The sequence below is a fragment of the Saccostrea cucullata genome, unplaced genomic scaffold (genome assembly GCF_032062105.1).
Source record: "Saccostrea cucullata isolate Sc308-1 unplaced genomic scaffold, CSIRO_AGI_Scuc_v1 ctg11159, whole genome shotgun sequence".
NCBI lineage: Eukaryota > Metazoa > Mollusca > Bivalvia > Ostreida > Ostreidae > Saccostrea > Saccostrea cuccullata.
Window position 1 is genome coordinate 82,270 of NW_026941730.1, and position 20,366 is coordinate 102,635.

Sequence of the window (20,366 nt, forward strand, 5' to 3'; positions counted from 1 at the left end):
TTTATATTCGGCAAACATGCCCTTATAATCTACAGATTTAGTGTGAGAAAAAAAGTTACCATATATGACGGATATGTGAAAGTGAAGCTGCATTCTTTAGTGGAACATAAAATATGATTTATGATATGCCAAATCTGTAAAAAAAAATGTACACTGTAGAAGGCTTCAAGTGAAACTTTCTAGTAAATTAAACTTTGTACAAAAATACCCAAGTGCAGATTTGGGAAAAAATGTTGCTATCACAGAAATAATTATCAAGGATTGTTTACCTCTTATCGTTCAAAATGAAAGGAGGTTCAAGAATTGTTTGGTTTTGTAGATCCAAATTAAAGAGTTTCTATTTGCAATTCTGACGTAATGCAACTAGTCAGTAAGTTGTTTTATAATTGTAAATGCATGTAAATTAGAGGACAGTTTTTGGGTAACTGGATGTTTCTTCCTGATGTTTTTTTATTGTTTAAGATGGTATTCATTGTTGCACAAATTCTCATAATCAAAATCGCAAGATCTCTCTGTTTTTGTAAGAGGTATGCTTTAGTTGTTAATCAGTCACGGGTCATTGACAAAACACTTTCAAATGCCTTCATGTAATTGATTAATAATGGGTGCATATACTATAGCGTTTTGAAGAGAAAAGACAAATCCGAACTTTTGATATACTGAAGCATCTGACTATTCGAGTAAACTGTCCGAATAAATTGACATCCCTAGCTTTAATGTATTAATTCAAGTTCAATCATAAGATTACAATTTTAATAATATACATAGATAATATACATTTCTATTACTACACATGTTATTTACACAGGTAAATTGTAAATTAATCAAAAGTTCTCGGTTTTAGTTTGTGAGATGATCAGGAGAGTTTCCATCATGAGAACGATGATCTTCCCGCAGAGTCACTTAGAATGGCGCCATTACTCCATGAAGCATGTGTCCTTACGAAGACATCGTCTCCTGCAGTAACTTGCGCCACCACAATCCCCGTTCCTTCAAAATCTACACCAGAGGTGACATGTGTACGAATTACACCTTGTTCTTTTGTGTTCACCATCAGCTGAGTAGAGTGATTATAATTACCGTAGATTCGTATTGTCCAAGTGAAAACGTAAAAACCAGTTCCTGGCACAACGAATACTCCCGTGGAAGGATGATACCCGTTTCCAATATTGATTTTCACCACATCAAATCTCAAAGAATATTGAACATGTATTGATGGTGTATGCTGAGACATGTAGGCGTAGAATGCAATGGATTTCGGTGTTAGAGCAGAGGGCAATCTTTCTGAAAGAGAAATGAAGAGTTTATTATCTTTTCATTGCAAAGAAACTTTTCAAGCATTTTTTCGTAACTCAGAGAGAGTCATATACTACTTTCTGAAGTCGCATATTTATATTTTCAAACAGTAATTGGTCACATTGATTTTTAAACTGTAAATTTATGTTATAAGTCATTATTTTAAATGAAATATTTCGAAGCAACTAAGAATGTAACGTCTCCGGAAAAAAACCATGAGATACGTAAGGTAAATTTCGGTTATATATACACAAATATGAGATAAAATTACAAATAGTCAATTTACTTTATTTCTACATAAATGTACTGGATCATCAAAAGGCGACGTTAAAAAAAATCACGTACAGGGCGGGACAAAGAAAGACAAGAAGCGGGGCTTGTAGCACGTATATTGGTGGAATCAATAGCATGTAAATATAAGGAATATCGATAAGATTTTTTTTTATCCATGAAGATGATTAATCAATTTGCCTGCGTGATGATTTTATGCATGGACGACTTCGATGTTAATGCAAACTATCACCCAAGGCAATCGATTGATCACATCATGATATCGAAAAATTAATAAACCGTTATTCCTTAAATACGTCATTTTCACATTGTGACGCACCTGCGTTGATTTGTGACAAAAAAACTTTTTGATCACCCCTCAAATATTTTAGGTATGATTGAGCATCATATAATATCTGTTTACATTAAAGATACGTATAAAAGACTCAATAAATAAATTGTTTGCTTTTCAGCATTTTTCTTCGGAATCAAAAGCATAAAGAACAGAATATCATGCATGATTTCTAACCACATCCCCTGCTTGGTGTACCAAAATATTTTAGGACGTCATGTTATATGTATTAGTTAATTAATACTCTACAAATTTGTATAAACTTTTAAGAATTATCTTAAATGTGTGTTATTCATATGTATATTTCCTCATTTATTTCCAATTAATTTTTTTTAACTAACACTTAAAAAGTCTACTTTTTAATAGACATAAACGGCCTTAGAATTGGACACTAATTAAGAAAATGCTGAGGGAAAAAAAATTTAATATAATGTATACCAAAATATACATTTCATAAATGTTTAAACAAAATTAAGATGTTATAAACTTGCTTGATAAATGACAAAACAAAAGTCCGCTTTTTATGGCCAAAAAATTAGATCAATAATAAAAAAAGAAGAATCAAAGAAACAGGTTTCATTTTATTATGGTAAAGAGAATCAAGGACTCCAATCGTGTTTTATCAATTTTCATGTCTTTAAACAGGTCCATTAAAACATGAATATGCATCCAAATGAAAGACTAGCAATAATAACCATTAAGTTCGAATAGCACTAAAGGCTACTAGTAGGCTTCTTGCGTGTTCAAATGAAAAGAAAATATTGAGTACTATTTAGAAAGTATTACGTTTGATAATAATCACCTATTACCAAGGTGAGATCTTCCGCATTTTTCAGCATTTTTTGCTACAGCATTTTTGTACATACTCCCATAATCCAGTGAGGAGCAACTACAACGGAACTACAGTCCTCGGAATCATCAAGTTTGCTGTGCATTTTGCAAGAATTAATTGATTGTATTTTGTTTAACGTCCCTCTCGAGAATTTTTCACTCATATGGAGACGTCACCGTATGCCGGTGAAGGGCTTCAAATTTTGACCTTTACTCGGCACTCAGGGCCATTGAGCAGTGAGGGATCTTTATCGTGCCAACGCCTGCCGCTGACACGGGGCCTCGGTTTTTAAGGTCTCATCCGAAGGACCCGCAACTTTCACTTCAAAGTGCCGAGCGCATGGCGAAGGAACAGTTGCTACCGTTTTTAACGACTAGGTCAGTCGCGGCCGAGATACGAACTCACGACCTCCCGATCACGGAGCGAGCGCTCTAGCGACTGAGCTACCGTGAACGGTCATTTTGCAAGGAGTCACAACATTCAAATAGTTGTTTACAGGATACAAAAAGTTGAAAATTGTCGGACGAGACAAACTGTGCTTTAACTGTTTAGGCAGAAATCGTGTTGCAGAATGTCATGATCACATTTAACTGCAAAAGAACTATATGCCGTATATTGCATATCTTTGCCCCCACAAAAGTCAAATTTTGAAAAATTCTTGATATGTGCTGAATTTTATAAATTGTAAGAGAAATATAAATTAACAGATCATATTATAGTTTCAAAGTAGTTTACTGACATTTTTTGTTTTTATGACGTCACAAACTAGTTCGATTTTTGTCATTTTTTACAAAGAGGACAAAATGGACAAAATTTCAACAATTTTAGCTTTAAAATTTATAGAGCTCAAGTTTGTTCCGGAACTATATTTACATATTTCATTGATATTATCATTCTACACATAATATCAAAATATAAAGCCTGATCAAATCTGCGCTCGGTGATATTTACTCAAAATATCGACGTAAAATGTACATTTTTCAGTACAAATTATGGAAATTTTAAATTTACGTCATTTTCGTGACGTCATTTCAAACATATGACGTCATTGCTAATGAAAATATTCAGTGTTTTGAAGTCAGCATATATTCCACTGTTTAAGAACATAATTAAATATTTCTCCGCCAAGGTTTGATTTTGGGGGGCAAATATTGGTTATTACCGTATAAAGTTCTTTGTAAAAGACGTCATCATTCAACGTGATAAAAACCAAAATGAAAAGTACCTCTACTTTACATGCAAAGGCTTAACTGGATGCAAAGACCAGAGAAATCAAGAATCTACGGGACGACATGAAGAACAATAAAAGTATCATTGCTAAATTGGAACAGCAGATAACAGAACAGAGGATTTTGACTGACAGAAAAACCATGAAAGATGTTAACCGTTTACATATCCAGTTTACAAAGCTTCAATCCAAATCTGATGCACAGTTAATTGCTACAAATCAGATGGCAGCTGAAAATCAAGCTGAAGAGTTGAAGAAAAAAGAAGTTGAAGTTAATACGCGCAAACAGGAGATACAACGGCTCAAATCATCGAGAAAGATACCTCGAAGAAACTTAAGCAAGTGGGAGATACTATTCACTCAAATGTAGAGCAGCAAAGGAAAACTTCTAGGGATCAAATTATTGGTCTGAAGAGGAAGTTGGAGGCAGCAAAGAAGCTAACTGAGGTTGATCAGAAAAACCTAGAACAAAACATTCCGAGTAACTAAGAGGGGACCGAGGAAAAGATGAACATCATCTACCAGCTGGAAAGGAACGAAACCGCTACACCAATGAGGCCAACAATCTAACTCAGAATTACGCAGAAGCTAACAGCAAGAACCTTATCGAGTTACGAGATTTCACAGAGATGAAGAGGAAGGTAATGATTATGGATAATCAGATTGATCAGTTTAATAAGAAAATTCAAGCCAAAGAGAACGCAAACATCAAGGAGTACTTCGGACAGTAGAGTGAAGAGTAGAGTAGATAGACGATTCTTGGAGACTTTGTTCAAATTTGTCATGATATAACTCAAAGACATAGTGCAATTGAAACTTAAACAAAGTGAAAGAGTGTAATTTTCATGTGACTTTGTGAATACCTTTTTGAGCATTTTTTTTCCAACTCAAATTGTTTGTATTTCTCCGTCCAAAGAATTTCTTATTCAATACTTTAGTGAGCTCAAAAATATTGTGAATTATAGATATTAGTACTTTTCTAATTTACCTTGATCAATATACGAAGGTTGTCCGGTAAAATCGTGGAAAAAGCGTTTTTCTCGAAAAATGATCGGAACACTAAGATGAAATTTTCAGTGGATGTTTTTTTTAGCATATTAAAGTAAAAATAAAGATTTTATTAAGCTCGAATGTACACAGGTTGCGGTCCTACGGTGAATGGTAAAAAAAGAAGGTTTTATTAGTGAAAACACGAGTATTGATTCGAAATAAAAGATTTAAATAGATGAGATTGGGTTAAAAATTATTCTAATCCGATTCCACAATAAATTTTGTCGTCTTTTTGAAAATTTCAAGACATTTGTTTAATTAATGGCAGTTTTCTGAGCATTCCAAATTGGAAAGTGGAAAGCACAACACTCGAAAAATGGTGATGTTTGATGACGTTATGGTGCACCGGAGAGCAGTTCAGTTTTATCTAAATAGTGTAAAAACACCTCAAGAGACTTTAATTTATTTTTTTTTAAATCAACAGATCTTTAGTATAGAAATGAAATCGGAGTTTTTAAGTGAAGTCTTTCTTGATCGAATCTCCAGGTACAACATATGGACAAACTGCTGTTGTAATAGCAAAAAAGACGTTGTCACTGTTGACCGTCAATATAAGATTGTCCAACTGTTGAATGATGATGGGGATATTGTCTGTATCTTACCCATAAAGAAAGATTGCACGATTTTGCCATATTGGTTCCTCAACTGTTTATGGAGACAAAATTTTGTGCGTCAATGAAATTCCTAAATTCAAATGGGACTTCTCGTACTTTATTTTTAGCGCAAAGATGAAACATAACGCCGTTTTAGAAACTTTGACGATATCATTCTTGCGCCGTGAGGCGATACATTACATAGCATATAATCTCATAATTTGTCTTTTTACGCATATATTTATTTGAAATTTGCTTTGTTTATTCATAAAGTATGTACTATAGAGTAGTGAAAATTTCAGAGCGCAGTAATGATTATTTTTCACGCTAGACAACTTGTCCACGATTTTACCGGACAACCCTCGTAATTAAGTTACTGTTTAATACTTTTATTGAACGATGACATCCTAATGCTATGACGTGACAGAGGTTTCAAGGATGTACACAACAGTTACACAGTTTCAGTTTCACATAAACCACTATACGATTTAGACGTCTTTTATTTCATTCTACATAAGGGTATATTAACAATATACTGTCTTTAGGCAGCATAATATAAATTTATACAGTGTGCTCCTCGACCAAAGTAATTTCAAGATTTTTATCAGAGGCAAGATAATCGTACATCACATTGTACAAAACGTCTATGCTAAGCAGTTATTCTAGTGTGACTTTCTATAGAACATTTTAGGTTACGACATATATAATTTTATACAGGTGTTCTACTTAAGCGTATTATTTGTTTAAGAGAGTTTCCAGCCTGCGAATGAGGATCTTCCTGCAGAATTGCTATTTATAGCGCCAATATTCCAGGAGGCATGTGTCCTCACAAAAACGTCATCTCCCTCATTGACATGCGTCACAACGATCCCCGTTCCTGAAAAGTCTGAACCATGGTTGACATCAGTGTGAATTATTCCTATTTCATTTGTATTTACCATCAGTTGTGTTGAATGCTGATAACCAACATACATTCTAATTGTCCATGTGAATACATAGATTCCAGTTTCCGGAACAATAAAAACTCCTGTAGTGGAATGGTACCCGTTTCCAACGTTCGTTTTCACGACATCAATAGTCAATGGATATTGAACAGTTATCTTTGGTGTATGCTTAGACATATATTCGTAAAATACAATGGGTTTCTTTATTGGAGAATATAATTTTCCTGGAAAAAATATGAAAGGTCTACATGTACATTGTTTTTTAATGATTATATTTAACTATCAAATTAAATGAATAAGAGTAAGATTATGTCTCAACGACGACCTTTTTTTATTTTACAAACGTGGCATGAAGATCTAATTCCTAAAATGTAATGAATTATTTACAAACATTTGATGAAACACGAATATCAGCAGTCTCGTTTAAAGTTATTATTTCGTAATTTCTATGACCCCTCAATGCAATGACCTTGTCTGCAAATACAATTTATCATTGAGTCTACTGCTGACTGCATGACGTTTATCATATTAATTGTCATTATTTATACTCTGAATTGACGACGGATTTTTCTGCTATTTCTCGATCATTACAAGTGTGATATGTGACCGGTCGGCAGGGAATGGTCACTCCTCCATGACACTTAATCCCATCTCTGAGGTTTTCACTACTAAGTCAGAAACGTACTGACATTCCCATTTTTTACTGACAAACTTAGAAAATTACTGACAATGTGCTGTCGTTACTGTAAAACTTAGACAATTACTGACCTTTTTACTCCCGGTACTGATAAACTTAGAAACGTGCTGACAAAATTAGTCGGTGCTGATAAACTTAGACAATTACTGACCCGTTTACTGTCCCTGCTGAAAAACTTAGACAAGTGCTGACATTTACTGATAATTACTGTCCCTATTGTTCTCGCTCTCGGGGAGGCTGTAGTGGTGTGAAAATGACTGTGTGTTATACTTTGCATTTAAAAACAGTCTTATTTTAATTTTTGATGAAAAAAAATCCCAGGCATTTATCATTTTTTTAACCTAAATATTATTGATATCTGTATAATAATTCAGAATATGATTTGAAATTAACTATGAGTAAATCCAAGTTTAAATTTATGTGTTGAATATATCTATCCCTGTTCAATTAAAGAATTAAAGTTAATTAATCATCAAGTTAGTTTTCATCTATTTATTTCTTTGCAGACAGATATCTGACTTTAATATTGAGCCCCCCCCCTCCCTCCCTTGTTTTCATGATCGGAAAGTTGTATCAATTTTCTTTTCACAAACAGGACAGATGTCTCCTGTTAAAAAAGGAAATCTTCTAAATATTGAATAATTACTGATAGGTAATTCAGTTTCCTAATGTTCTCGGACATCTGTACAAGTCATATAATTATATACCCCTGTTTAAGATTTCGGGTTTCATTTGCTCATACGGGAGTTCCCCTATTGAACAGTACAGTTTTCCATATATAAACTTATACTATGCCTTGTTAATTTTGTCACTTAAAACATTATTTCTAAATGAATGGTTGGTTGATCGATTACGCAGGGTTCATAAGTACCCAATGTCTGTAAGTCCGAGACTAATAAATAATTATCAGACTAGTAATAAAAATTCATGTTCTAGCAATTATAGAAATCTAACGGAAAATATATATTTACTAGGTCAGCGGTAAGACTAATATTAGCAGTAGCACCATTCTCAAATATTTTTCTTCTCTCTCTCCCCCTCCCTCTCTCTCTCTCTCTCTAAAAGATACAAACAGTATTGACACTTTAAGTTACTTAAATAGTTGACATGTGCTCCGTTTATTCACATTGCCGAGGGGGTTAGATTACTATTTAGTTTTTAGACAGATCAACTATGGGGATGATACAGAGAATATAATGACATATTTTCCAAAGGAGATACAGACATTGGACATTTTACAGATGTGAAACACCAGATCAATTTATCAGATGAGAGTCCATTCAAACAGAGATATAGAAGGATCCCCCCGCCTATGATTGATGAAGTAAGAACACATATAGAACGGTTACTATCAGCAGGGATCATTAGAAAATCCAAGTCACCCTTTGCATCTAACGTGGTACTGGTGAAGAAAAAAGATGGCAGCATTAGAATGTGTGTGGACTACAGGATGCTGAATCAGAGAACCATCAAGGACTCCTACGCATTACCTAGGATTGAGGACATTTTAGACATACTTTCTGGATCAAAATACTTTACAGTTTTAGATATGAAATCTGGATACCACCAAATTGAAATAGAAGAATCGCACAAACACAGAACAGCTTTCACCGTTGGACCCATTGGATTTTATGAATTTAACCGTTTACCTTTTGGCCTTTCAAACAGTCCCGCGACTTATCAACGTCTCATGGAAGAATGTCTTGGAGATTTAAACATGAAGATTTGCGTTATTTATTTGGACGATTTGATCATTTTTTCAAATTCTTATGAGGAATATCTAGAACGTCTCCAGATTATTTTCAAGAGAATGCAACTTAAAGCTCAATCCCAAGAAATGCAAATTTTTTCAAGAAGAAGTCAAATATGTAGGATTCGTAGTATCAGCTAGTGGAATTTCAACAGATCCAGAAAAAGTCAAGAAGGTTTTAGAGTGGTCAGTTCCTACACATCCAGATGAAGTGCGCCAGTTTGTAGGATTTGCAGGATTTTATAGACGTTTCGTCAAAGACTTCAGTAAAATCGTCAAGCCGCTACAAGAAGTAATGCCACCACAGAACCAAAGGAAAAAGAGGACTAAAACAGAAGAAAAGGGTTGGAGATGGAAGCCAGAACATGACATAGCATTCAATAAGCTGAAATATCATATGACGCATGCCCCAATACTAGCATATGCAGATTACAACAAAGAATTCGAACTACATATAGATGCCAGCACAGAAGGTTTAGGAGCAGTTTTATGTCAAGAACAAGGAGGAAAGTTAAGAGTTATTAGTTATGCCAGCAGAACATTAGGAAAATCAGAAGAAAATTACCCGGCGATGAAGTTGGAATTTTTATGTTTGAAATGGGCCGTCACCGAGAAATTCTACGATTATTTATATGGACACAAATTTGTGGTAAAAACTGACAACAATCCCTTAACTTACATACTGACAACAGCCAAGCTAGACGCAACTGGGCAGAGGTGGGTTTCAGCTTTATCGGCATTCGATTTCGATATAACATACAAGCCAGGTAAGATCAACACGGATGCAGATGCGTTGTCCAGATACCCACTGGCCAATAGGAACATCACCTCAGAAGCGGTACAGGCAGTATGCAGGAAAACTCAGGTAAGTACACATATTGTCAACATGGCAGAATCAGTGGAACCATTGGACATCATAGAAATAACAGACTTTCCAGGACAACCGTTAGCTCAAATGGAAATTAGAGAACTTAGGAAATTACAACATGAAGATACTTTATTAAGATTTTGGATAGAAGCAGTGAGAAGCAAACGTTTACCACCTAGACATGCCATACCCAGAACAAAAGACCACGGTACAATGATGAAAATTTTTGACAACTTTAGACTAATCAGAGGGGTACTATACAGGACTGTAAAGCTTCAAGAAAACAACGTAAACCAACTAGTACTGGCTAGACAACTTATTCAATCAGCACTTATAGGACTTCACAACAACATGGGTCATCCCGCAAAAGATAGGACAACAGTTCTATTGCGAGACAGATTTTATTGGGTAGGGATGAGTTTTGATACAGAAAACTGGATAAAGATCTGTGACAGATGTCTAAGGAGAAAGTCAACATGTCAGAAAGCTCCGTTGGTCAGCATAACATCATCTTATCCATTAGAATTAGTTTGCTTAGACTACTTGACATTGGAACCATGCAAAGGAGGGATTTGTAACATCTTAGTCATTACTGATCACTATACCAGATATGCCATGGCCATTCCAACAAGAAACCAAACTGCAGAAACAACAGCAGAAGCATTCTACAACAACTTTATAGTACATTATGGAATTCCAGCTAGATTGCATAGTGATCAAGGAGCTCAGTTTAAAAGTCATCTGATCAAAGAATTATGTGAAATTACAAAGATAGAAAAATCGAGAACTACTCCATACCACCCGATGTCAAATGGAAAGACCGAAAGATTCAACAGGACACTCCTAAGTATGCTAGGAACATTGAAAAATAGAGAAAAGCAAGATTGGAAAAAGTATATACCATCTTTAGTGCATGCGTACAACTGTACAAAACATGAAAGTACTGGGTATTCCCCATCTGAATTAATGTTCGGGAGGAAGCCAAAACTACCTGTAGACTTAGCATTCAGATTAGAGGATACCAGTGAAGAGAAACCAAATTATGATGAGTATATTACAGATATGAAGAACAAAATGGAGAAGACCTTTGACATAGTACGGAAAACAGCAGAAAAGTCAAGAATAAAGCAGAAAAGTCATTTTGACAAGAAAGCGAAGGCAAAGAAGCTTAGTATTGGAGATCAAGTTTTATTACGGATTTTAGCTTACGAAGGGAAGCATAAAATAGCAGATAAGTTTGAGGAGAAAGTTTATTTTATTAAATCACAACCTAACCCAGATATTCCAGTTTTTTTTTTTTTTTTTTTTTTTTTATTCACGAAGTGACATGTAAAGTTACATAAGTTTTTTAGTCACATTCACACACACATTCACACTTCCAGTTTTTCTAATTTCAGATGAAGATGGTGTAGAGAAGACAGTCCACAGGAATTTATTCATTCCTACAGGAACAAGAAGAGAACTTACAGATGTCAGGCCTGACACAAGTGTAAGAAGGAAAACAGAGAAGAAGAGTTCACAGATTAAGAAGGTGGACCATTCAAAGCGAGAGGAGAGAAAATACCAAAGCAGTGACAGTGAGACTGAAGATGAAGTTTATATGGTTGAAGTCAGACATGATGTGGCACCACAGCCAGATTCAGGGCAGACTCAGCAACCAGCGGAAACTCAAGAAGAGGAACCAAAAGAAGTTCAACAAGAAGAGGAACCAGTGGAAGCTCAAGAAGAAGGTCAGCCAGAGGAAACTCCACATGAGCAACAGGAAGAACTAAATCTACAACCTGAGGTTGTGGCCCAGGGAGGTAATGAGGAAACTGGTTTACATAGGTCAGCTAGGGTTAGGAAGAAACCAAAATGGCAAGAGGCATATGCATGAGTCAGAGAGAGAAGTTAATGATGCAGGTAAGGAAAAATTGCAGTTAATTACGAACTTAATCTGCTCGGATGTTTTGAAAGCTACTTCTCCGGCTTTGATACAGAAAGTGGTTGATTCCATTGTAAAATGATGGGACATCATTTCATAGCCAGGGGGAGGATGTATCATAGCAGAATTTTGTATATATAACTTTAAAATTGCGTTTATAATTATGAAATATAGGTAGATAAATAAAAGTTTTACAAATATATAAAATTACAAAGTTATTAAAAGTGTCTGTGTTGATTTATGTTACATTTTGTTGAATTAATTATTTTCCCACCAAAACTCTATTGAGCGATTGGTGTGGACATATCACATGACTAGTGACCATAGACAGGTTTTGAATCTATTTTGGGTGTTGGTCACTCTTGTCCAGTGCTGTGGTTCCAGCAGGTTGTGTCTATATTTAGTTTACTTTAGTGGACTTTGGATTTTCAGTCATGGTATGTTTGACTTTTTGTTTGGTTTTTATCTTTGAAGTTTGAGCATTGTTTCAGGATGAGATTTCTATATTTCCAGTAGTTAAAAACTTGCATGTTTAATTATTTTAGCACAGCACAGCACTTAGATAAATTTCCTATATTTTTGGAGAGCCTACATTCCATAATTTTGGTAAGTCGTTTGTTAAATATTATTTGTAAATGTAAGTGTAAATAATTGTTTTATTTTATCACTAAACTTTCATAGTTAAATAGGTTCAGTGGAGATCACTTTATAAATTAAATTTATAAGTGTTTAAAATATAACTATATTTAGTAAATGCGTTCAGATACGTATTTTCAGTGAGAGACTATTTTATGATTAGTGTTTTGTAGTATAAGATGAACACTTGATTATTGTATACATTGATGAGGTTTGGTACATTGATTTTGCAGGGCCATAATTGTATTGATTACCATTTGTGAAACTAATTGGAATTGGAATAATATAACCTGCTGAACTTTGAAACCTGTTGTTTTATTTCAATATACAACCAAGGTTTACACATACTTGGAATTTTGCTTGGAAAAGACAATCTAAGAAAATCTTGGAAAAGGTAAACTAACAAACAAGATCAATGATACACGTGATGACTTTAACTTTTCTATCGTCAACACCCCTTACTTATGCAGCAATATACCTTTATTACCCGCATACGGAGTTTATATATCTCAGTTGATTCAATACGCTAGAGCATGCTCTACCTATGAACGATTTCTAAAACGTGGTAAATTATTGACAAACAAGTTGATGAAACAAGAATTTCAGCTGTCTCTTTTACAGTCACCATTTCGTAAGTTCTATGGTCGATATATTCACCTAGTCAGCATGCAAATACAATTTTTCATTGAGTCAAATACTAAAAAGCGTTTTTCATTATTGTTAGTCCATTATCTACTCACTGAATTGACGACGAATTTTTCCATTATTTCTCAATCATCACAAGGAGCACACAGCGGGTATGACCAGTCGGCAGGGGATGCTCATAACACGTGCTCCCACCTCTGATGTTTTGGAGGATCGTGTTTGTTCTGCTCCAATTTAGTATTGTTTGATGGACTTTTATATTGAAAATTGTTCGTTCTCTCCATATCCTTCACAAAATCACTACTGTCGCCTTCATCAAGCTCATTTAGATGTGGAGATTTTTAACATCATACCACATCACGGATCATATGAGACTTCAACAAAAATACAAAAACATTGAATAAAGTGAATTCTTAATTTAACTACAAGAAAATGGCAAGATGAATCCTTGATATTCCACCATTCAATGTGACAAGAAAGCACAATACAAATTCACGGAGCACATATTCGAATTACACTTATAATATCATCATATGTATATGCAAAACTCAATCTGATATTGTACACTATCGATATCAAATTATGAAAATACACCTTAAAATTTCAAATACCACAGAGTCAGACACATCTGTTTCATATTTGTATATTTTACTTAAGAAAGACGTTACGGTTATTGTAATCTAACGACCAAGATCTATGATAAACGTGATGACCTTTCTATCGTCAACTTCCCTTACTTATGCAGCAGTATACCTTCATCACCCGCAAACGGAGTTTAAATGTCTCATGTGATTCGATACGAAACAGCTTGCTCTACGTATGAACAATTTCTAAAACGAGGTAAATTATTGACAAACAAGTTCGTGAAAGTTGAATTTTAGCAGTCTTGTTTAAAGTCAACATTTCGTAAGTTTTATTGTCGAAATAATGACCTTGTCAGCAAGTACAATTTATCATTAAGTCAAATACTGACTGAAGGTTTATTTATTTTTAATCTATTATTTATACAGAGTTTTTCCCCGTTATTTCCCGATCTTGACAAGGAGCACACGGCGCCTGTGACCGGGCAACAGGGGATACTCACTCCTCCATGGCACCTAATCCCACCTCTGATGTTTTGGAGGTCCGTGTCTGTTCTGCTCCTATTTTGTATTGTTTTATGGACTTTTGATTTTGAATACTGTTCATTATCTCCATTTGTTTAATAAAGCTTTGTTGATACAATATTGCATTTTGAAAGGTTTTCTATTGAACTTAGCAAAAGTATGTGCATTGTCCGACCTGCAATATCTAATATATAACCATCCGGTACTAGTATACAGTTTTCAGATGCTCTTTAAGCTGAAACATATCTTACACCATGTGATGCAGAATTTTGTAAAAGATGATGGTAAAATTAAAAGTCTCATGAATCAATTAAAGAAAAAGAAACTTAAACAGAGCAAAAACATAGACTTACGGACAAACCACATGTGAGATCAGGTGTTTAGAGGAGTGACCATCACCTGTTGACCTGCCATTTTAACCTATCAATTCTGGACTTAACATCATCATTTTAATCCACCTACATATAGTGCTTTGTGAGTCTTAACATAACTAATAAAAAAAATCTGTATATGACTCTATTTTTTCTATACATTTTAAATATTCATTTACAGCCACACAAAAAAAAAACACGGGGGGATAAGCAAGAAGTTCCAGTTGTCCACACATAACACCTAGGCTTCTTTGTTCCAACAAAGACTTTAAAAATCAAGTATCCTTTTACGTATACCGCACTAGATGCGAATGAAAAAATGAAATTTGAAGCGGTGCTTCCGTTTTCAGAAATCAAAGTAATGTCTGTTCTTCGTGTGTAGACAGTTGAAATTGGACACAGAGAAAGGAATAAAACAACATGTAAATGTTAATAATTAGGTTGGTGCATTTGAAGACAAATAAATAAACTTTTTCCGATTTCTTTGCCATTTTTGCTTGTAGTATATAACATACTCATGATCCTTAATACTAGCACTAAAATTTGAAACTGGACAGCAGAAGAGCGTGATGCAAGAGTGACTCATTTTTGCTATGATGTCCTCAGTGACTCAATAGCCAATTCACTAAAGGAAAGAATAAGATCAATTAGGAAAATGTCTACTTTGCACCTTTATTAAAACGTTTTAGGTGGTATAGAAAAAGTGGTCGTGAAATAAGGACAAAAGGAACGGTAAGGTTTTAGCAATTCTCAAAGAATTACTAATGTTTAAATGTATTTTTTTTTCTTTGAAAATCGCTAAATGGTTATAATTTTTTCTACATAAATTTTCATATTCGGAGACCCACATTGAAATAAATGGTTAAAATTTGAACAAAAATGTTACATTTTCCTTTTATTCTGAGACATTAGTAAAACGTAAGAGATGACATTCCAAGGTTTTAGGAAAGTCAATCTTGTAGATAGTGGGTTTTTTTTCGATGGACAACTCTAGTCAAACCAACATTTCCAGTATAAAGTCACATATTAAAAAAATCACTTTTAATAGTCACCAATAATAAATCTAAAATGTAAGTTATTTTCAATTTAATGGATGATATTTTTCTTGAAAAAAACTTTATCTAGAATCTGTACTACAAACACCTACAACACCCGTCTCTACAATAAGAATGTACAATTTTCACTCAATTTTCCATCCAGCAAACGACGATCTTCCTGCACTGTTGCTTACAATAATTCCATAATTCCATGATGAGTGAGTTCTTACAAAAACGCTGTCTCCTGTATTGGCATGCGCAACAACAATTCCGGTTCCGGCTATGTCTGAATCGTGGTGAACTTGTGTGTGAATTATTCCAACTTCATCAGTATTTTTCACTAACTGTGTCGAGTGACGGTTAGTGCTGTTTTCTCGTATTGTCCAAGTAAATACATAAATGCCAGTTTCCGGAACGATGAATATTCCAGTTGCATAATAGTATCCATTTCCAACGTTAGTTTTCACGACATCAAATGTCAAGATCTGCTGACCAGATATTGCCCCTGTGTTCCGAGACATGTAGACATAAAAAGCGATGGATTTACTCTTGGAAGGAGGAGATTTAAGTCTCTCTAATGGAGAAAGAAATGTTCATTTGTTATGTTCATTTGTTATATGCACATTTAAATTAAGGATCTTTTTCTAAAGAATGGAAAAAAAATTTGAAGCTCTCTACCGACAAGTGGTGGCGTTTACATATGAGTGAAAAAATCTCGAGATGAACGTAAAAACAACAAACAATCAATCAATCTAAAGAAGGGAATGTAACATAAATTAACCCTTGTTAGTTAAAATCATTCATTCAATGAATTCTGCTTATCCATTGAAATGAAGATATTGATTCTTATCACCAACAAATCTTTTTTCGTCGTATATATATATATATATATATATATATATATATATATATATATATATATATATATATATATATATATATATATATATATATATATATATATATATATATATATAACAATATTGCCAGATTAAAGAAGACTGATCAGTTGGTGTGTTGATGTGGAAATCGCCTCTCGTATCAGATTAGGAGGAATTTATTCCATATTGATGTCTTAATTAACTTTTTAGACTGATTTTTTTTGCTTTTCAATAATTTCTATTATGTAACTCTACATTAGCAACTATTTTTTTTTCGATGAATAAACGCAGATTTCAAAATAATTGATATTTAAATAAGAAGGCCATGCACAGCTGATTCAATTTACAAAGGCGTCAGATTTTATGTAAGCGTTTGACTTATTATACTGTTTATTTTTTTAGAATAAGACATTTTATTCAAATCATAATGGCCTACAACGTTTTGCGGTTTGTCAGATGTGAATCTAATAATGCGTTTTAATTATTTTAAGTATTGACCAGTCTAGTATGCAAATGCAGGAACTGTGAAGTAAAATATTCCAATCAAAACTGATTCCGTTTTTTTTTTGTCAGTCTGAATCCATTGGGAAGAAAATATTCCCTCATGTAATACTCGTGTCAATGCATTTTTATCAATTTAAACTTCTGACTCATTTTTTCGGATTGATGTTCACATCAAAGTATATCCAAGAAAATTCATATGTTCGTAAATCAAATATTGATACATACCTGTGATTTGTGTGGAAAGATGTGTTAGTTGTCTGCTAAAGTTGTTTTGTTCCTGAAAAAGATTTTCCATTGTTTTATTGACTGTATGTTCAAAACTTCCAAAACTACCTTCAACTACCTGCATACGTGTAATTAAGTCATTTTTGTTGTTCTCGCTAAATGTTTCGTTCATCTGAAGTAACTTTTTCTGCATACTCTCGTTTTCTTCTACAAGAATGTCAATTTTATGCTTGTTGAACATCGTCTCGTTTTTTAAAATTTCCAAATATCTCTCTGACAAACTGATTGTCTTGTTTAAAACCACAAGTTGTGTATTTATTTCTGTACGTTCCCGAGTAAGTTCATCATTTTCCCGTTTTAGAGAAGACATTTGTTCCATAAGAAGTAAAATCTCTGTTTCATTTAAAGGATAAATTTTGTTAAGTGTAAGACTTGTAGTGTTAGCCATCGAAGACCGCATGAACTTCCATTTTTCATTAAGTGCTGAGTTCTCTTTTTCCATTCTTTGATAACCTGACTCCAATGCCTTTACCTCATAAATTAGGTCATCAAGTCTTTTCTTCATGACCTGAGTAATATTTTTGTTATCGATGGAATCCATACCCAGCTTCTGAATTTTTTGTACCATTGACAGGCGCACTAAGCTTTCTTGATTCAGAATTTCTCTCAAAACGCTGGATACTTTACTCGACGTGGTACTGAGAAATAACTGTGGATTTTCAAATGAATCGCCTTCTTTAAGCAAGGGATGGCACGCTATCTCTAGGAAAGAAATTAATATAACAACTAATATCCGCTCCATTGTCTCTAGTGCTATCGTGCATTAGACTACGACTGAATGTTTCGTATAACTTTAAGCAACGTTTAATATGTAGAATTGTAAAATGCATACAGCAAACCCCTGGATCTAAACCATCAAGTACAATTATCTAATACAGTATCATTTACCTAGAAGGAATGACAAAACTGTAAGAAAGTATTATTTCGTGATCCCTGTGTCATGTTCTATTTGGATAATCGAGATATCAAGAACAAAACTGCGATAAGTACTGTTTCCTTTTTTATTACTTTGACGTCATAAACGTAGAAGAATTCTGCAACTATTTGTGCGACCTATTTTGTAAAAGGTACCAGAGAGGGATGTACTTTCTTTTTAGTCCGATTGATGATCTTTCTTTAAAACAATGATTTTTTTTCTTTCTTTTTCACCAGGTATTACACGACTGCACAATATTAATCTTCTTATCTGTGAATTTGTATGACTATCTTTAACCTTTGTGTTCTAAAAATTGTTTCCAAAAAGCTCAATAGATAATTGAAATCCCCTCCTCCAAATATGGTTTTACTCTAGCCAAGACGGAGGGTTATAAAAAAACCTCACGCAGCGTATCATTTTAATTTAAATCTGTTTTCCCGCGGCACTGGAAATTAATTTTTGATTCCATTTAAACTATAAAAGTCGTTTCCTCCATTAGTAATCCAGCGTTTCAATTACTCACAATGAGAGAGCAGCAGACTCATATAAAAGATGCTTTCCAGGATTCGGTTGCATAAAATAGACTATTTGTAAATTATGCATTAACGTGATGTTAAGATTAATGGCAATTTAAACCGGTTGCACCAAGGTTAACAGACATTTAAAACTCAATACATATATACATGAATTATTTTATAAAACATTCAAATCAAAATTGTGGATTTGAAAAATTATACACCTTGTTTGCAGAAGGAAGCATTTATAATGTCTATTTTGAGGTTTACTCAAATCTGATCCCGATTTTGATTAAGGTAAGATTGTATTATTCAAATTTTGGGTATATATTACAATTTATCTGCAAATAACAACAAGAGGAAATCGGTCCTTGGGTAGAAATGTAAGAATTTAATATACGATCATGCATGTATGAGATGTCATTATATTTTATCGATAAGGTCATCTTTTTAATAAAAGAAGACCAAAGTAGGTTTAACATTAAAGCCTACAAACTTCAGGCACATAAAATAGTGTGAGTTGGGATGTTTCCTCCATTTTTTATGGAGAAATTGAATAATTGAATCTGGAAAGAGAGAGAGAGAGAGAGAGAAGGAGAGAATTGTTTTTTTTTTAATTTTCAACACCAAATCTCAATATTTCTTTGCAGAACTTATAATAAAAAACTGCAAGTACATACATATACTTTGTAATTACATGGTTTATATTGCTTTAAGAAAACAATGTTTAAAACAGTTTTTGGAGTAAATATTTCAATACAGACATGTTATAAATAAAACATTTAATTAATGTTAAAATTAACATTTTTGTGTCAATAACCAACTTACTAAAATCTGTCAGTATTACATGCCATTTACAGTAGTTTTGGAACCATGTGTAGTTTTGTTGGTATTTCGTACCGGGTAATTTTGCTTTCGTTGTGTCCGCAACGGTAAACTGCTAATTTTTTCTCTTTATCGTTTTTACGTCTTTTGATAAGATTTTACTGTCCATGAGACCCTATATCGCCTGATTCAGAGTTCAATAAATATCCGCCTATTCCATTTACATACAAAAGCCATTTTTCAAAAAGGAGAACATAGCTTATGAAAGTCCACTAAGCAAATATTGAGTCACAATTTGGCTTATCAGGCAATGGGTAAATTGTGACTTTGACATTTTGTTTTATTTTTTTTTTCTCTTTTTTATTTTCGCCATTTAAAGAGAGATGACTTATTGTTTGTAAATAATAAAGATAAGCCTAACTGCGGCATAGCACTTATGATACAGTTAAAATTTTGAAGAAAAGAAGAAAAAAAGAACTGTGAACGATAGTATTGTTCTCCCGACTACCTCCAAGTCAATTTTCAAAAGTTAACATATTCGATGAGTCTTTAATATTTTTTTATAGATAATTATATAGATTTCCATAAAACATTACTTATTTGGGAAAAAAGAGAGATTACTCTAAAATTTTGGTAAAACTTGTCAACAAAAAACGGAAAAAAAATTTAAAACATCTTTCCCCCCGTGTCACAAAAATTACTTTTTAATATGGAATGTTATTTCACAGATTTTATTCCAAAGCAAATAGGGGGGGGGGGGGAGGGCATATGTTTATTGACAAAAAAACGATAAAAATGCATATTTTCTACCAATTTCAAAACTATTTACAACTGAAACATT

At 33.6% G+C, this 20,366-nt stretch overlaps 2 protein-coding genes across 3 annotated transcripts in view; one reads left to right on the forward strand and one right to left on the reverse strand.

Annotated features, from left to right (window-relative positions):
- The window catches only part of LOC134258314 (fibrinogen C domain-containing protein 1-B-like), a 125,912-nt gene that overhangs the window by 76,274 nt on the left and 29,272 nt on the right, over window positions 1-20,366 (forward strand). The window lies entirely within an intron of this gene.
- Window positions 695-18,100, reverse strand: LOC134258306 (uncharacterized). Of its 2 annotated transcripts, none has more exons than XM_062740835.1 (2): window positions 17,210-18,100; window positions 695-1,284 (listed from the first exon to the last, which is right to left on the reverse strand). In XM_062740835.1, exons 1-2 carry the CDS (start codon window positions 18,009-18,011, stop codon window positions 872-874), a joined length of 1,215 nt encoding a protein of 404 aa, XP_062596819.1. In that variant the 5' UTR covers window positions 18,012-18,100; the 3' UTR covers window positions 695-871. The 2 variants fall into 2 exon arrangements, with proteins under 2 accessions (XP_062596819.1, XP_062596818.1); XM_062740834.1 differs by lacking the exon at window positions 695-1,284 and adding an exon at window positions 15,223-16,173 and having other exon boundaries at window positions 17,210-18,097.

What these genes read in the sequence shown, in the direction of transcription:
- LOC134258306 (XM_062740834.1), bottom strand. Translation starts at nt 18,011, where the DNA reads ATGGAGCGGATATTAGTTGTTATATTAATTTCTTTCCTAGAGATAGCG. An exon ending in TCTTTCCACACAAATCACAG is followed by an intron (nt 16,174 to 17,209) that starts GTATGTATCAAT and finishes TTTCTCCATTAG; the next exon opens with AGAGACTTAAATCTCCTCCT.